Here is an 18,562-nt window from a genome sequence, read left to right as displayed (position 1 = left end):
ACCATTTGAATGCTTAATTTATTCTCTTTCCTTTGTTCTCCAGGTCTCATTTTCCGTTACCCAGAAGAGAACTATGAGTCCTTTCCTCTTTCAGAATCTGTGCCTCTGTTTTGTTTGCCCATGGGCGCCAAGATCGAGTGCTGGGCACCGAACACGCGAGATCCTCTACCTGTCTTCTCCACGTTTGTCTTAACCGTATCTTCTGGAGAAAAGGTGAGACGAAGCAACCAATGGCACGCTTGTACTTGTATCAAAAGACAAAAAGGGCTTCAGCTAAACCAACCTGTGAAGCCAAAACGTTACAAAAAACACCAAAGGAGTCTGTCCATCTGTGATTGCAGGTATACGGATCAGCCATCCAGTTCTACGAGCCGTACCCAGTGGATCTGTTGAGCGAGAAGCAGAAGATCCAGCTGGGCCTGCTCACCACGGTAGAGAAGAAGATGATCCCCAACCGGCCCGTGAACACCAACAAATGCATCTGCCTGCTCTCCCACTGGCCCTTCTTTGAGTCCTTCCGCAAGTTCCTCATGTTCCTGTACAAGCTCTCCGTCTCAGGCCCGCACCCGCTGCCCATTGAAAAGTGAGAATTTACGTTATTTGACATTTAACAATAATCCAGATTTGATGAGTAAAGCCGCTGACACATTCTGTGTATTTCTCTTTACAGGCACATCTCACACTTCATGCACAATGTATCGTTTCCTTCCCCTCAGAGGCCAAGAATATTAGTCCAGGTGACATGTTTAATATCTCTTAGGTCACACTCAACAATCAAAAATACACAAAAGATGTTTAGTCAGTCCCTTGTCCGTATGTTACAACATTTTTTTTTTTTTCCTTCCAGCTCTCGGCACATGACACGCTGATCCTCTCCCAGCCTGTGTGTACACCTTTACCCCTCAGGTAAGAAAAAAGCTTTCATCGCTTAACCTATCAATGCTGCACCATATATCATAGTATCATAATATCAGATCCTTACAGAGTGAAGAAAATGAAGCAATCCTTAAGTTAATATTCTGTGCTCTGTCTTATTAGTCTTCTTAGTAAAACTCACACTTTGACTGTCTTTATTTTTGCTTTTTCCCGCTGCTTCATTGAAACATTCTGACATTTGTAGAATGTCTAGCGGCGACTTTCTCCCCCTCTTTGTTCCTGCTGAAAAAAATAGCTTTGTTGTTCCCTTTATTACTCACAAAAATGGTGATGTCAGGCCTTCATTAAAGCTGAAACTATAAATTGCTGGTTGGTTATTCAGCTTGCTCTCGCTTACTTTGTGCTTTACAAAGCTTGGGGCCAAAATCTGAAAAACCCCAAGTTATAAAAGAGGAATTTATTTTGACTCGCAATAACAAGGTCCTCTAAATGGTCATCCAGGGTTCTGGGGAAGTGTGGAACAAAATGACAGCGTACTTCAACAAAGAAAATATGTACAAGTAAGAAGAGGGGATCAAACAGACTTTTGACAACAACAACTTTATGGGATTTTCTGGATGATGTCAAAAACTTAAACGTACATCTTTGATAGAATTCAGATTCAATCGGTGCCATAAGAGGTTTTTCATTATTAGCTTAAAGGGGATGTGAGTGTTTGGATTGCAAAAACTCATAAATCTTGTAAGGTGATGTTTTCTCATTTCAAGAGATCTCTGAGTTTTTTTTTATTAAAAACATGAATTACTAAATACCGTTTTTTTCCCCTTTTGGGCTCCTTATTACGTCTGATTGTTAAGGAAAGTTTGAATCACCCTGTTTCTCTGTTACATAACACTTTCTTTCTCATTAGTATTGTTTTTTTTCCACCCTCATGCCCAATGTCTCCTCTCCTTTCCCTCTGTTCTTTGCCCAACCTCATCATCATCTCTCTCTCTCTCTCTCTCTCTCTTTCTCTCTCTCTCTCTCTCTCTCTCTCTCCCTGTCAGCGGGGCGGACTACGGCACGCTGCTGATGAATCTGGGCTCTGAGAACTGTGCCACACTGCTGCACTTTGTCCTGCTGGAGAACAAGATCCTGCTGCACTCGCTCCGGCCCGCTGTGCTCACTGGAGTGGCCGAGGCCGTGGTGGCTGTGAGTATGCTCTGCGCTGCACGCCACAGTCGGTCATGTCCAGTAAAAACACAATGTGGTCGTTATAATCGATAGTAGCTGTCATGCTACGTCATTTCTAAGAAATATACAGATGCCTTTACCCTACGACCACAGCTGCACTTTATTGACTCCATTAGAAATGTAGAGATGTGATGCCCTGAAAACAAAATGAATAACCTGCCTGTCTGTGATGTCTATGAAGTTATGTCATCAATAGACATGAAATTCAACCTGTTGATTAAAGCACACTTGCTTTAGTATAGACTCAATAATGAAGATTGAAAAAAAAAAATTGAAATTTGGGTTGCAATTTTTCATGAAGTAGTTGGTGGTGGGTCTTGAGCTTCGACCGGTTGAGAACCTCTGGTTTAGAGAAGACAATTCTTTATTGTCAGAGATTTGTTTTACACTTGCCAGTATAAATATTCTATTTATTTATTTATTTTATTTCACACAAGGTGACACATTTAAAGTAGGTGGAACCTTAAACAACATTAACATACTAAAAACAGACACAATAGAGATAGATTAAAGGAGGGCACCAGGATCTCATGGTTTAAATGTGAGGGGCTTATACTGTATATATATATATATCATTGCATTATATATCATTGCATTATATATCATTGTATTATATATCATTGCATTATATATCATTGTATTATATATCATTGCATTATGCTTGTTAGGGTTAATCAGTTTGGTTGGAAGGACACTGTAGTTAAATCATAAATGTATACCAGATTTGATTATGATATGGCCAACAACACTCCCTCATTTATAATCATTCAGCTGCCCAGTCAAGTCAGGAGAGAGTACACAGCCCTGCACACCCACCCATTACTGATATTAAAGCAGTCCCATACAGCACGACCTCATCTAATGTGCAGAATATAATCGGCAAACTAAATTGGATCTATAAATATCTGTCCTTTTTAATGCTTTGACTCATTCGATCATTCCAGCAGTGACATCAACACTGACAAACGGAGCAGTATTCAATTTCCATGCCTTACTTATTATTCAAAGGTCCTCAGTGAACTTATTCATGTGAAGGGGAACTTTGTGTAAAATTACACCAGTAACATCACTGATTTGAATCATTTCTGCACTCAGTATTCAAATTGATTCTGAAGCTACGTGTGACCTGATTTGGACTTTTGATAATCATGTCTCTTTGAAAACACAGGATGTCACAATCCTAAATTAGTTTTAGGTGTCACTACAAATCAGTCACAATCGAGAGGACCATTACATCTTACACAAGTGAGACCCGTAATGCCTTTTATTGAATTCTGGTGTCTGATGTTGATCATCTCCAGTTCTAATGTAAACTCATTATTGGCAGCCTGGTTGCATCAGTCGTTCTGTTCTCTTGTCTCCATCAGATGATCTTCCCCTTCCAGTGGCAGTGTCCCTACATCCCCCTGTGCCCGCTGTCTTTAGCACAAGTCCTCAATGCTCCTTGTCCGTTCATAGTGGGTGTGGACTCCCGCTACTTCGACCTTTACGACCCCCCGCCAGATGTTGTCTGTGTGGATCTGGACACTAACACCATCTACCTGTATGCTATGCACCCTTAAATCTACAGTTTCTCAAAATTCCTGCAGCAATATACTTCTTTAACCAAGAGCAGTCAGCAGATTATTATTGTGCAGCGACTTCCAGCTAACGGCCCTCGTGGTATTGTGTGTTACAGGTCTGATGAAAAGAGACACAACAACTGGAAGAATCTCCCAAAGAAGCCCTGCAAGAGTCTCGTTAACTCTCTGAGCAACTTGCACCACCAGCTGGCCACCGGTACAAACACAACCTTTGTTGAAATTATAACTGATGAAACTAAATTAATAGTAATGTTGATTATCAAAAAATTAAATCAAATGAAGCGCTAATGGAAATAATTATAAAAAATTAGATTATGATTTTAAAAACCCTAGAATGTGCTTCACAAGTAAAGTTGTTAACTTAATTTTAATGCAAAAATACTTCAACATCAGCACACTAGTGCAACTTGTGTTAAAGTTATTTTTAGTATCAAAAAGGTTAAATTGAATTATCATTTTTCAAACCATTTTTTTAAAACTTTCAGTGAGTCGGTAAAGAATATTTACATTTAAAGTAAGAGTTTTAATAAAGAGAAATTGTTCAGCTCTATAGCTTCACTATAAAAACTGTTAGTGAAGAACATAGTGCACTAGCGTTTTATACTAACTACCAAGCTGAAACTTACTTTTGTCATTCCATTACACCAGCCAGTGCAGTGAGTCCTAAATATACGACACTGCCCACTGGTGCAGGATAATTGATCCAAAACTTCTCTAGTTGCAGTACGCCAAACTTCACAGGACGGCTCCGCAGTGGACATGACCCCCATCGAGGCTGACTTCACCTGGCACAAGAAGAAGACGGCCCTGGAGATGGAGATCCAGGAGACCTTCCTTCGCTTCATGGCCTCCATCCTGAAGGGCTACCGCTCCTATCTCAAACCCATCACCCAGGCGCCCTCGGAGAAGGCCACAGCCGCAGACTCCCTCTACGATCTGCAAGGTAAAGAAGTGACTGACGGCTCCCTTTCCTAATGTGCCCAAAAGCAAACCGGTCATTATGATGGTATTGGTTTTCTTTAAATGTTTCCTATTTATATGGACGCTGTTATTGTGATTAGCCTTCAGGCTTCTTTTCAGCCTTTGCATAATTTACAGTAAGCTAACGATCCGTTAATCGAGATTCATATTTTAAGGCACATCACAGCAATCACTCAACATAAATGCTTTCAGATCTCCGTCATCTTTCTCCTCCGCTCAAAGAAGACTTCACTAATGCCTGTTGCTGGGAAACCGGTTTTCATCTCTCTTTAGCTTCATTGTTACAGATCAATTTTAGACTCTGATAGAGTGAAGCAAAAGGCTTCTTTCACGTCATCAAATGGTCCCATTCAAACACTTTGTCTGCATAAAGAAAGAAAAGGAGGGGCACTAGTAGCCTGGTGGTTGTGTCGGCGTCCCATGTATGGGGGCGGTGCGCCTCATTGCAGCGGCCGTGAGTTTCGGGTCAGACGTCGACCCTTTGCTGCATGTCATCCCCTGCTCTCTCCTCCCAACGTTTCCTGTCTCTCTTCAGCTGTCCTATCCAATGGAGGCGAAAATGGCTCAAAAAATATCTTTTTTTTCACATGAATCACTTCATCTGTACATTTTTCTCATGTGGATAATTTCGGCGTCTCTCCTTTTCTTCCTCGCAGGTTTTCTCAAAAGCAGAGACCGTACGCATCAGAAGTTCTACTCCCAGCTCACCAAGACCCAGATCTTCATCCGCTTCATCGAGGAGTGCACCTTCGTCAGCGACAAGGACACCGGCCTGGCCTTTTTCGACGACTGCGTGGAGAAGGTGATTACATAGTCGGCGTCAGGCTGCTGTCCGATGTGTACAAACGTCACACTGGTGTTACGTTCTTCCACTTCCACCTGAGGATTCCTTCCTGGAACAAGCCTTTGTTTTGCGTTGTTTAATTGGTGAAATAACACTGGCCTGCTGGGGAAGCGGGGAAGTCAAAATTTCCTCTGATTCATTCTGTTCCCTTTGCTCTATTTCCTCCCCTTGCAGCTTTTTCCCTCTGATAAAATCCCGGACAAGGGCACCAAGGTAATCACTCTCACTGAAATCAGATTTTCCTGCGCCTTGTTCTTTAATGCTTGTCACTAACATTAAACAGAAATTAACCTTTTTCTCCTTTTTGAAAAATGTTTCTATTACGGGGCATGGAAAGTTCCTGCTTCTCTTCTATCCTAAACCACAATCAAATGAGCATGTTTAACTGCATTATTGGAAAGACGTGACAGATTGTAGTTTGTGTGCAGTTTAGGGCTTCCATCAGACCGCCTGCAGAGTGTGCTTTTATTAAAAAAGTCATAGTTATGAGTCTCACTGAGTCCTGGCTGTATGTAATCCTCACTAAAGGTTGAAGGCGAGTCATCTGAGGACACGAGGCTGTTGGAACTGGACGAGTCGCAGAAGAGCGAGCACACTGTCTTTGTTATGCCCCCTGAACCCACAGCTGACGATGGACCTGAACCTGCACCCAGATACACGTAAGTCTCATGAACTCCACTTTATTAAAACCTTATTGATTCGGCATTAAACAAAAGTCTAAAAGAAATCATTTTTCTCATGCTCCAGTTATAAAAGTTTCCCGAGGCTGCACATGGGGCTCTTTGACCGTCCTAAAGAGTTACGGCCAGCGATCAGCAGCAGGACAGCAGGCGCCAGTCTGTCCAGCAGCCCTGCACTGCTGGCTAAGAGGACCAAGCAGGTGTGCACTCACTCACATAATCACTTTATGGAAAAGCAGCAGCAAAAACCCTGTTAGTTGAAAATGCATTTCCCTCCATTATCTCATCAAATCTTCAACCCGTTTCAAAAAGATCTGCATGTTTTTTTTGTTTTTTTGCCCTGATCCAACAGGAGATCAAGCTAGCATACAAGATGGCAAAGCGCTTCTACTCCAACCCTCCGCAGTGGGCCCGCTGTCTGTTCAGTCACTGCTACAGCCTGTGGTTCATCTGCCTGCCAGCAGCCGCGGGGCTCGCAAAGTCGAAAAGTCGCGCCATGCAGCAGGCGTACAACATCCTCCTGAAGATGAGGACCACTGAGGTGGAGGTGCTGGATGAGGTACAGGCACAGGTTTTTTTTCTTCTGGCTTCTTCTTTACATCGTATTTGTATAAATTGGTGTTTCATAATTTTTTGTCTTTTGGGGCGTTCAGGTGTGCTACAGAGTGGTGATGCAGCTCTGTGGTGTGTATGGTCTTCCTGTCATGGCTGTGAGGGTTCTGGTTGAGATGAAGAAAGCTGGAGTGCTCCCTAACGCCATCACATATGGATACTACAATAAGGTCTGAAACAGCCTTTAACATTGTCTATGCTGTCGCTATAAAGACTGAAAACAGGCAATGTCCTCATCCTTTATTCTGTTTCCTCCACAGGCTGTCTTAGAGAGCCCCTGGCCGAGCAGGAACCGGAGTGGCCTCTTCATGTGGACTAAGCTGCGTAACGTACTTCGTGGAGCGACCCAGTTCAAGCAAGCGCTCCACAGCACGTCTTCCAAGAAGGGAGCCGCACTTAGTACCACAGGTTGGTATGGAGTATGCACTATGGTATATATTTACTCCCTTTCCGTTTCCCCCCCCTTTTTTTTCTCACTTGCTTGAAACTATGTCTCCTGACCGCAGCTGCGTCAGAAGAAGGGTCTGCAGCCACTGAAGTTGACCGTTTGAGTCATGGAAGTGCCGACAGCTCAAGCGAGGTCAACGGTGAGGAACACAACCTGTTTGCACACAGCCACAGCCTGGAAGACACCACAGACAACCACTGCAGTACAGGTACTGACATCCTCAAATGCACAGGTTTTGAGTAATTAAAAAAAAAAAATTCTATATCTGTCTGGTTCCTGCGTCTGCATGTTTGAGCAATAACATAGGTGAGTGTTATGTAACCTTAACTTCAAGAGAAAGGATAATGAGAAGAGGACCTAGGTGGTAAAAAGAAAACAATATGAAGCAGATTTAATTCAACCCTCTGTGAAAGATTCTAAAGCATGGTTTGTGGGTCTTCTGCGCCCCCACAGGACGGCAGTCTGATCAAGGCTACGGCTCCAAGGACGAGTTACACCAGGAGCTAACAGAGCCTTCACATTCAGCTCTTCTTTCTGCTGTGGAGAGGAACAGTTCCAAAAATCAGCATAATGGTACAAAGAGCATACCATAATTAAGTTTCCTATTGTTTTACTGGTCTAATGATTCACAGCCTGCTAAGCCATGACACTGAGTAAAAAGGGGAAGCCTTGTTATAGTTTAAGAGATGTGGCTTACTGGTATGCACATCAGAGTATGGATATGTAGAGATACAGATACAGATACAGATTCCTCCCCCTTTGGATGGGGGAGGGGGGGGGCACATGTGATGTGCAATACTATGCTGAAAAGTGTACTGTGTTCATATGCAGAAGAAAAGGGGACAAGGATCTCATCTTTCCATTTTTTTTTACCTGTCAGGGCATGTGCTTAGTGTGGGTTGCAAAATAAAATATTTAAGGCACTTCATTACAGATCAAATATCTGATGGTGATGACATGTACAGACAGTGCTGAATATAATATGCTCAGGCCAATATGTTGGCAAGACAACTCTCTCTGTGTTCAGACCACATCAAGATACATTTCTTTAGAGCATAATGTACTCACCTGTGTATACTGCCCCCATGTGGGCCAAGTATAGAGAGGCAGGCCACTTACAATGATTCTATGAGGACACTTTTCAAAAGAACCTTGCTGAGCTCGTGTAAGTGAACTGTTGTTTTAAAAGCAGGAGTTTACACTTTCCAGGCTCTTGTGAGAAACAAGATGTACAAATCAAATAGTTAGGTAGTGGTAGACTAACATGACAAATAAGATTAAAGCAGGTGTATATAGGCAGTCCAGGTGGAAAATATTGGTTGGTTAAAATAATTGATTTCAAAGCTTTTTTTTAAACTGCTGTAAAGAAAAATTCAAGAATTGTAAAGGTAGAGAACTCCGTAATTTGGATCCTCTGTAGGTTTAACTAAACTGAGTTTGACAAATCCTGGAATAAGTTGGCTCTAAGGAGACGAGAGTTACTTTTGGAGCATTGGTTATTGTATGAATATATGTCACAGAAAGAAATTATTAAGAAACCGTGTGAAATATGGTTTATCGTCCTCCTTTTATTAATGTTGATCTGTTGATTGTGTCCTTTTATTACCAGGTGGAGATATTGCCGGCTCTGTGGACAGTGCTGTAGCAGTGGCAGAGCCCCCCAGTCCTGTTGAGGTACCCTCGCCTGTCCCCAGCATTGTGAAGCTGTTCACAGGGAGCTTTGATGCTGGCAGGGAAACAGGTGAGAAGAGAGACGTTACAGGAATCCAAACATTTGATCGTTAGAAAGCCAAACTGAAGGTACAGCTCTAATTACGTCTCTGCACATTCTGCAGGTACCGGGAAGCTGTTTAGGAGACAAAGCAAGACTGATAGCGTGTCTTTCCCTGGTGACGATGCCACGCTGGTATCAGGGGACGGAGCTAACCAGCCCCAGCAGCAGCAGCGACAGAAGTCCTTTGCCGAGCGCAGCTGTAGCTTCAGCGCTGAGAGCCGCGCTGGGATGCTCCTGGAGAAAGGAGTGGACCACATGGCGAGTCAGATGGGTGCAGATGCCCGTATCCTTGCGGCAGCTCTCTGTGCCGGCCAGAGCCCACCGCCTAATAGTGTGTCTAAAGCACTTTTTAAAGACCTGGAGGAAGAGCCTGAAGAGGACCAGGGTCTGATACTGGGAAAGCTACATGACCAAGAGGGGACTGAGGCAGCAGGAGAATGGAAAGGAGATGAGACGGAGGTAGAGCGGACTGAGGATAAAATGGACAAACGAGAGAGGAAACACACTGAGACACAGGACGATGATTTTGCCCTTCGTGGAGCGGCACTGGAGAGGGAAGACGTGCAGGCAGGTGCCGACCCACTTTCCCTCCTGGTGACCGAGAGCGAAGACTCTGCTTCCGTCAACAGCCAGGAGCCACTTCGCTCCGTGCCTGCTGTGGTGTCCCGCAACCTGGCCGAGGAAATCGAAATGTACATGAGCCTGCGGAGTCCCCTGGGTGCGAAGTCGTCCAGCATGGAGCTCCAGCAGGCCCAGGGAGACTCCGCTGACGCCCCACAGCCCAAACCGCTTCTGGAGCGCAGATCCAGCCTCCCCGTGCCTCCTGTTAAGACTCCGACCGGATCGCCTGGTGATACACCCAAACGCAGTCCTAACACTGTCACTCGCTCCAAGACTTTCGCGGTAAAGACAAGAACCCCCGCCGGCACTACAGGAAGCCCCGGACCAAGATCTGCCTCACTGACTGCGCTGGTGAAGTCCTCCCAAGGGGGGTCGTTGGGATCTGTCATCAACTCTATTTCAGGAATAAAGATGGACACCCTTTTGTCAGGACCTAAGATTGATGTACTCAAATCCAGCATGAAACAGGCGGCAAATGTGGCCAGCAAAGTGTGGGGGGCGGTCGCTTCAGCTTACTCCTACTCTGATGACGAGGTTAGTTATATTAAAGGACAATTGCTGACATTCTTTTCCCCCTTATCCATACTATCACTTTACATTTTGTATTTGTTCTCGTACTTTGTAGGATGAACATGCTCAGGGAGGAGGGGGCTTCCCGGCACGCCTCGATGAAAACATGCTAGCCGAACACGATATAGACGACAGTCCCGAGAGGGGAGCCGTCCCAGGGTTGGTGGCAAACGGCCTGAACCAGAGCTGCACCAGCCTGGGCAGCAGCAGTGGCAGCAGCGACACTGGCAGAGGGACCCACCAGACGCGTAAGCACTCAGTCTGTCGCCGAAACCTGCAAAGGGTCTAATGGGGGGCTGGCTTTAAACTCTGCTTGTGTCTCGAACTGCAGATCCAACTCCAGGACGAGCAGGCAGGGGTCCAGACTCTGAGCAGGGCTCGTCACATCACGCCTCTTCCTCTAGTATTTACCAGAACTGTGCCCTGGAGGTGAGACATAGTGTCACAGACGTTACTGCCAACATGTCACAGTTGATTAACTACTAACTGGTTGGGTGTATTTTTCCCGCCGTTAGGTGCTGATGTCCAGTTGCTCCCAGTGCCACTCTTGTGAAGCTCTGGTGTACGATGAGGAGATAATGGCCGGCTGGACGGCGGATGACTCCAACCTGAATACCAACTGTCCTTTCTGCCGCACAGCCTTTCTCCCCTTTCTGCATGTGGAGTTTCATGACTTGCGCACAATGACCGGGTATGGACATGAACTTACTCTTATATAATATGAACTGTTACCATGAGAAACCCTATGTAGGGCAGCCCACCAAAATTTGACAATTCAAATCAGTAAGTCAAGAAGATGCCAAGTTGATTCCAGCAGCATAACAATCTGGAAACTTTTTTTAAAACCTCCAAAAAGTTGGGTTTTTTTTTTGACAGGAGTAGAGTTACCCAAAGAGATCTCCTCAATCCAATCAGTGTAAAACAATCTCCAGTGTTCTTCTGCAACTTACAAGAACTGAACTACTTCTTATTTTAGCTCACAATCTCACCGCAATTTAACTTAACTAAATATTTTTTTCCCCTCTCAGCTTCTACATGAATCCCAGTGCCTCAGGAGACAGCATCCACAGCACCAGTGCCCAGCCCACAGCCAGTAGCTCAGCTGACATAAAGTCACCAGACCTCATCAGTTTCCCTGAAGAGGAATCCAAGGAGTCTCCAGATAACCAGACTGGAACACATAAGAGGTACCAATAACCACATGGGACACCCACAGCACCATAAGCAGAGAGTTTCCTTTTGCTTATCTTATCCTGACCCCCGGTTTGCCTTTTGTGTTTTAGTCTGATTCCAGAGCCGGCGCAGTCGGATCCCCTGGGTCTCCTGGAGCACGAGGCAGCGGGGAAGCAGCAGAAATGCAGCGGGACGTCACTGACGCGCAGCAACAGTGTCGGGGGCCCGCTGCAGAGCTTGGACTACTCCCAGAGACCTGGACATGGTGTGTCCACCACCAGTCTGCCCTGTAGCCTGCAAGAAGTGTCGGTCAGTTTTCCTGAGGGTTGCATCACTTACATCACTTGATATGTTGTCCTCATTAATAGTTGGCCAGCTAGCTAAACTCTTGCTTGCAAAAAGATGGATTGAGTTGTGGTTAGTGAACCAGTAACAACGTGACACAACTATAACTGGAGTGTGGGGAAAATAATAGGTTTGTGTGTTCGACTTTCAGGATGGCATGGGGACTAAACGGCCAAATCCCAAGCCTGTGTCTGTACCCTACCTCAGCCCCTTGGTGTTGCGCAAGGAGCTGGAAACCCTGTTGGAGAATGAGGGAGACCAGGTAAATTACACACATGCACACATCATGTCTCCCACGCAGCTTGTACAAATGCATTTGCTCCAACTTCCCATTCATTACCTACCAGGTGATCTACACCCACAAGTTCCTCAGCCAGCACCCCATCATCTTCTGGAACCTGGTTTGGTATTTCCGTCGCCTGGACCTGCCCAGTCACCTGCCAGGTCTCATCCTTACCTCTGAACACTGCAACAAAGGAGTACAGGTTCGACACTTGAAATGTCAATCTTTGATTATTGTATCTCTTTTTTTTTTGTTCTGGCTCTCCTTCATGTTTCCCTGTTTGTCTTTGCAGCTGCCCCTGACCTCACTGTCCCAGGACAGCAAGCAGGTGTACATCCAGCTCCTGTGGGACAACGTCAACCTGCACCAGGAGAATGGAGATCCTCTTTACCTGCTCTGGAGGACCTTTAGTGAGTGAACAATAACAAGTAATACACAGCCATGCTACATTAGGAGTTGTAAAAGAAAAGAAAATATGCAATTCTGAAATCATGTTTTATGCAAGAACAAAATCAACCACTAGAGGGAGACAAAGTCCAAAAATATTTAATTCCTACGCCGAGTTGCTGGAGTTGATATTATGTTTTTGTTTGATAAATCAGTGTTATGTTGGTTGAAAATTAAAACAATATGTGGATCTTTATATATGACGTAAGCTCAGATTTGACATATCATTACATAATGCAGGTATTTGTAGCACTTTGCATCCAGTATCACGTTTGGAATGAAAGCTCTGATGGTGTATGTCTTGTTGTCTAGTGGAGAAGAAGGGGACGTTGGCTCCAACAGACCACCAGGAGATCCGTACCCTCCTCAACACAATCGTTCGCAACATCCAGACCAATGATGTCTACGGGCCAATCAACCTGTTGATCCGAGAGATCAAGCGACGCCCCGAGGGGGTCAAACGGCAGAGGTCAGCCTTCCCCTTGTTTCTCATTTATCTCCTAGAAACTCCATTTGCAAAAGTTTAGCTGTAAAGGATTCAAACGTTCATATTTTGAATGCTAATTTAAACGTCTCTTATGTGTCATGTGTTTCTTGCAGGAGTATCTATAGAGACATTTTGTTCCTCTCACTGGTGGCCTTGGGAAGGGAGAACATCGACGTAGGTGAGTGATTGTTTCGAACAGCTTCCTGTCACATCACGCTAGTAGGTAACCTTATAGAGTCTGAATGTTGTGAAAAGTGTTGCTAATTTGCATCGTGTGACTTCGATGATCCTGCAGAGGCCTTCGACAGGGAGTACCGCCTGGCTTACGACGAACTGAGCGCCGAGCAGCTCAAGTCTTTGCACCGCATCGATCAACCGCCCAGCCCGAGCGTCCAGTGGTGTGTTAAATGCTTCGGTGCCCCCTTCATCTGATCGCCAACGACTGCAGCAAAGACGGGAAACCATGGCCCAAGTGCTACAGCAAGAGGAAAGGATTGGTGGCGGGGGGAAATTATTTTGAATTGAAATGCGTCCAATTCCCCAATCGTGGTACTACTTCTCCCCCTTGACCTAGAAGACACTCCTTTTCTGCTTTTTGACATCCTCATGTTGCCTTTGTTCTTGTACTTAAATGTACTTTGTGTAAATATGTTGGAAAGCTGCAGTGAATCTTTTGGGTCTAGTTGAGGTATACTTATTCAAAGATGGTGTAAAGGTGTATTAATCACTGTACAGAATGTATTGACTGCCCCTGTGGTGTAGACGTATGTGTGTGTAAGTGTTTGTGTTTAATAATACAGTCAGTTAGTTTTCTGTCTTCACCTTTTTGCCCGTTCACTCTAATCTTTGCTAACTGTCCCAAAACAGACCATGACTGTTCCATTGTGCACTTTCTAAACAACAACAGTAAGTCAAGTTCATGTGTCTTTTTGTACATATTGTTAACTAGGGAGTGAGGGCGGGTTTCAAAAAGTCCCGATGCCTTGACTGTTTTGTGTGCTCCAAGTCTTAATGAATTGCTTAATTTGCTTAACCTTAAATGTGCAGGTTCAGTATGAGGCTTTTTGTCTTTGTAAAAAAAATGAATTGACGGCACACGTGTAGATGTGAGAGGACGAGAGGACAATCACAAAAAAAGTTTCTGCAACATTCCAGATGACCCTCAATAAGTAAGGTCTGAAAAGTATTATAAATCCCCTCAACAACACTGAACTGATTAAAAGCAGGCGTTCAGAGGGAGAAAAAACCATCAGTGGTCAACTCAAACAATAATTCTAGACACATGTTTTCTTGCAGGGAAAGCCAGCTTTAGTCAGTCCTACTTCTGTTTTTAATATCTGCATTTTTTAAACAGTCACAACGTGTACTTAATCAGCTAATATGCCGTATTGTAATATTAAATTAGAACTGTCACTTAAATATATTGGGTCTACTTCCTACTCTAGCGTAGCCTGAACTATTAGAGGTTTTTTTTATTGGGTCTATTTTTCAAAAGTTTCTTTTATGGTTTACACTCGGTAGCTTTGGATGATTAGGGCAGCAGTTAGAGCTTTAAATCACAAAGGGCTTCTTCATGACTGCTGACACTGTTCATTATACAAGATGACATTCCACTTTAAGACAGAAAAGAAGCAGCTGTGATGAAGTGTTGGGGACATGGGTGTAGATAAATAGATGGCTAGATGACCTTATTGTAGGGTTGGGAGAGTGCCTTGTACAGAAACATTAATATTGTGAAATAATGAATTTGCACTGCATAGATTAAAACCTGACCTGAACCCAGGATGAGAATGAATTGAGACCTTTACGAAATATTAACAACACAGTTGTTTTTTTTGCGGAAAAAAAATAGAAATGCTCAATTATTTATTTTTGTATTATTGACATTCTGATTGCAGACAGTGTAGTCCCTTAGTATTTTATCACTAACAATCTCCCTTTGCCCTTTAATCTTTCCCACCCTGTACTGACTTTGTAAATGTTGCCTCTTTATGACAGAGGATGTACAGAAGAGATTGTTTTTTAACAATAGATTAAGTGATCTCTTACCGTCCTGTGGAAAGGAACTGAATGTCTACACTTAAGTGCGCTGCAATAAATGAGTTTGTGTATTGATTGAAAACAAAATGTGTCATTTTTGTCTCCATTAATGAGAACTTGTGTCATACCTGCTCACCAACAGAGATTTCTGCACTGCAGGTCTGATGGTTGTCAGCTTCAATTTAAAGCTCCTGTGATCAGCTGTTGACTAGTCATGAAACAGACTGAATATTATATTATTATATTGCTGATGCCTATTATTAGCAGGAATAATAATAGTAGAATAATCACATTACCTTTTAGTATGTTTATTTTTTAAAACATATTGTGGGAAAAAAAGTTAATTATGTGAAACAAATTGTCATGTAAAGGATTACTTTTTAGATTTCATAATGACCCCAATTAAAACATTTAATAAAAACAAAATTAAAAAAAAAACAACCCCTGGAGGAATAGATCAAAAATGGAAATTGTGGTCCCTCAATCAATGAAGGAGTATTTAAGAAGTTTTCTCATAAGAGGCCACATTCTCGTCTCTTTCTGGCTCGTGCTGTTGTCCGCGCCGGTTTACACGCACGCACTCACGCACGCGCGTCATCAAACACCATGGTAACAACCAACCGAGGCTATATAAGGGCCTCAGACCGTTCTACGTTCCCCTTTTGCAATTGAACTTTGACGAGAGTCGACCTTTTGCAAGACCTTGCTGGAAAGCTAACTATTTAAAAGCGCTGCATCAATATCTTCTACAAGAACACATCTTCTAAAACAACAGGAAAGAAAAGAACTTCTTGGACTCAGTGGGACACCTACCGGGGACACCGAAGAGCTCGGAGATCGCCTTCAGCGGACCGGTGATGGACGAGGAGCACCTGTCCGCCCAAGACTTGTCTGACAGCGGTGGAGGTATGTCAAATGTGACCTTTTTTTTTTTACCATTGACATTTCACTGATTCATTTATTAATCTCCATAAACGCTCTAACGTTTTATCAGTCAAACCTTTTTTTTAAATTTGAGATTTAAAGTCGAGAGCTCTCATGATGTTATTAGGCCTCAATGAAAAAACAAATGTTTGGTGAACTTTGATTTTCTCACTGTTTTTCCTGTGTAAAAAACCTTTTGATTGCTGTAACATCTGAATACTTTGCGCGCCAATTGTGGAGTTAATTAGGAAGTGTCGGGGTGATTTGAAATACTGTTATTTTGGTTTAAGAGCAACAATTTTGTTAAGAAATTAAACATAAATTATCTGAAAAAGATGGCGACCAGGCCAAATTTCGTAAAATGCTAAATATATTATTTTGTTTTGTACCATGGAGACCATCGTTAGCGAGATCCATGACGTCAGAACGTCAGTGTCAGTAACTAGGCACGTTCTTATCTCAGTCCGTTTGTTTTGATGTGGAGATAATATTGAATTATCTTGTGCTTTTATTTTCAAGCTGTTCTCATTACATCAAATTACGATCATGGGTTTTATATTCATTTAGGCCTACAATATTTGAGTTCAATGTCATAATTCATGCTTTCAATTGCGTTTTTTATTAAATCAAATTGAATCAAATTTGATACAGTGGCCTATCAGCATACGCAAAGATACAAAAATATTTGCTAAATCAGGCAAACCAGCTACCCTTAAAATATTCCCTTCTATATAAAAGCTCTGAGCTGGTTGGAGATTCTTCTAAGTAGACTTTATTTTGCCTATTTTTAGAAAATCCTAGAATTGTAACATTTGTCAGTGTTATGTTTATTTATCCATCATGTATGTAAATACACCAGTAAAACAGGACTAATCTATAAAAGGCTTTAAAAAATGACCAAATTGTAGATTTCTAGTTTATAACCTGGGTCTTCTGACGTTATGTTTATATATGAACATCCTTGTATGTATGTTTTTCCCGGCAGAAAAAAAGTATGTTGCATGCAAAAGTGTTGCATGAACGCAGCTTAAAAAAATCATCAAAGTAGAGCGTCACAATATTTAGTATCACTAAAGGGCCTAAGGTTTGTGGCTGGTTTGGGATTGTTTAGGCTGCAATCTTAGTCAGTATACAGACAAGTGAAGTGCTAACTTTACACAGATGTTGTTATTTAATCAGAGGTTGTTACATTTTGAAATCAGGTATACTGATGCTTTATTTTTGTCTCCCTCAGTGGTACGTCCTGACGGCCTCCCCGAGATGATCAGCATCAGGATCGTGGACGACGATGATTCTGTGGTAGAGGTAGGTATACCAGAGGACACTCCCCCAGTGTCCTCTGGTGATGGAGAGGAAGTCATCTGGGTCTTGGATGACGAGGAGGACCAGGTAGAGGTAGGTATACCAGTGGACATTTGTTCAGTGTCCTCTGGTGATGAGGAGGAAGTAATCTGGATTTCGGATGACATGGAAGCAGAGGAAGAGGTAGGTAGACCAGGGGACATTCCTCGAGTGTCCTCTGAGGATGAAGATGAGGATGAGGTGAGCGAAGAGGAGCAGGAAGAGGAGAGGGGAGAGGAGCACGAAGAGGAGAGGGGAGAGGAGCGCGAAGAGGAGAACGAAGAGGAGCACGAAGAGGAGAGGGGAGAGGAGCACGAAGAGGAGAGTGAAGAGGAGAGGGGAGAGGAGCACGAAGAGGAGAGTGGAGAGGAGAACGACGAGGAGGAGGAGGAGGAGGACCAGGTAGAGGTAGGTATACCAGTGGACATTTGTTCAGTGTCCTCTGGTGATGAGGAGGAAGTAATCTGGATTTCGGATGACATTGAAGCAGAGGAAGAGGTAGGTAGACCAGGGGACATTCCTCCAGTGTCCTCTGAGGATGAAGATGAGGATGAGGTGAGCGAAGAGGAGCAGGAAGAGGAGCACGAAGAGGAGAGGGGAGAGGAGCACGAAGAGGAGAGGGGAGAGGAGCACGAAGAGGAGAGGGGAGAGGAGCATGAAGAGGAGAATGAAGAGGAGAACGAAGAGGAGAGGGGAGAGGAGAGTGAAGAGGAGAGGGGAGAGGAGAGTGAAGAGGAGAGTGAAGAGGAGAGCGAATACGAGGAGGACTTTTCAGACTCGTCCTCACTCAGTGAGGATTCAGGGTATGAATCCATGTATGACTCTGAAGAGGACCTCGAGGATGAAGATGAAGAGGAGGACAACAGATCTCTCTCCCCTTTGGACCAGCAGATACCGGAGGATTTCTACCAGAGATGGCAGCAGGTGTCTCCTCCTGTTCCTGATGCTCCTCCTCAGCTGCTGACTGTCCGACATCCACAGGAAGAAGATCCTACCTCACCTTCAAGATCAGAAGATAGTGCTCCCTCAACCTCAGGCCTCAGCTCCTCCACCAAGAGGAGCAGGGAGGAGATCCTCACAGAGCAGGTAAGTGGTAAGAGGCCCAGGTGTGACTGTGAGGAATGCTACGAGGAGAGTGCTCCCTCAACCTCAGGCCTCAGCTCCTCCACCAAGAGGAGCAGGGAGGAGATCCTCACAGAGCAGGTAAGTGGTAAGAGGCCCAGGTGTGACTGTGAGGAATGCTACAAGGAGAGTGCTCCCTCAACCTCAGGCCTCAGCTCCTCCACCAAGAGGAGCAGGG

General features: G+C 44.0%; 1 protein-coding gene across 4 annotated transcripts in view; it reads left to right on the top strand.

Annotated features, from left to right (window-relative positions):
- The window catches only part of dennd4c (DENN/MADD domain containing 4C), a 34,007-nt gene extending 18,923 nt beyond the window's left edge, over positions 1-15,084 (top strand). The window contains exons 5-34 of one of the 4 annotated variants that reach the window (XM_061031901.1): positions 44-213; positions 342-583; positions 671-737; positions 848-906; positions 1,923-2,067; positions 3,477-3,652; positions 3,788-3,888; positions 4,417-4,635; positions 5,330-5,475; positions 5,692-5,730; positions 6,046-6,176; positions 6,265-6,397; positions 6,550-6,756; positions 6,851-6,979; positions 7,070-7,217; positions 7,316-7,465; positions 7,711-7,830; positions 8,867-8,998; positions 9,093-10,186; positions 10,278-10,470; positions 10,554-10,651; positions 10,738-10,913; positions 11,251-11,409; positions 11,506-11,704; positions 11,892-12,002; positions 12,088-12,225; positions 12,316-12,433; positions 12,783-12,939; positions 13,071-13,135; positions 13,253-15,084. In XM_061031901.1, the coding sequence (XP_060887884.1) occupies positions 44-213; positions 342-583; positions 671-737; positions 848-906; positions 1,923-2,067; positions 3,477-3,652; positions 3,788-3,888; positions 4,417-4,635; positions 5,330-5,475; positions 5,692-5,730; positions 6,046-6,176; positions 6,265-6,397; positions 6,550-6,756; positions 6,851-6,979; positions 7,070-7,217; positions 7,316-7,465; positions 7,711-7,830; positions 8,867-8,998; positions 9,093-10,186; positions 10,278-10,470; positions 10,554-10,651; positions 10,738-10,913; positions 11,251-11,409; positions 11,506-11,704; positions 11,892-12,002; positions 12,088-12,225; positions 12,316-12,433; positions 12,783-12,939; positions 13,071-13,135; positions 13,253-13,389 (5,159 nt within the window). In that variant the 3' untranslated portion in view covers positions 13,390-15,084. Of the gene's footprint in view, positions 1-43; positions 214-341; positions 584-670; positions 738-847; positions 907-1,922; positions 2,068-3,476; positions 3,653-3,787; positions 3,889-4,410; positions 4,636-5,329; positions 5,476-5,691; positions 5,731-6,045; positions 6,177-6,264; positions 6,398-6,549; positions 6,757-6,850; positions 6,980-7,069; positions 7,218-7,315; positions 7,466-7,710; positions 7,831-8,866; positions 8,999-9,092; positions 10,187-10,277; positions 10,471-10,553; positions 10,652-10,737; positions 10,914-11,250; positions 11,410-11,505; positions 11,705-11,891; positions 12,003-12,087; positions 12,226-12,315; positions 12,434-12,782; positions 12,940-13,070; positions 13,136-13,252 lie in introns of all 4 variants that reach the window. The other 3 variants (XM_061031900.1, XM_061031903.1, XM_061031902.1) reach the window with 3 other exon arrangements.
- The last annotated feature ends 3,478 nt before the right edge of the window (positions 15,085-18,562 follow it).

This window comes from Labrus mixtus, chromosome 23 (genome assembly GCF_963584025.1).
Source record: "Labrus mixtus chromosome 23, fLabMix1.1, whole genome shotgun sequence".
In the NCBI taxonomy this organism is placed as follows: Eukaryota; Metazoa; Chordata; class Actinopteri; order Labriformes; family Labridae; genus Labrus; species Labrus mixtus.
The sequence above is the reverse complement of the archived record's forward strand: the minus strand, read 5'-3'. Positions and strand labels throughout refer to the sequence as shown.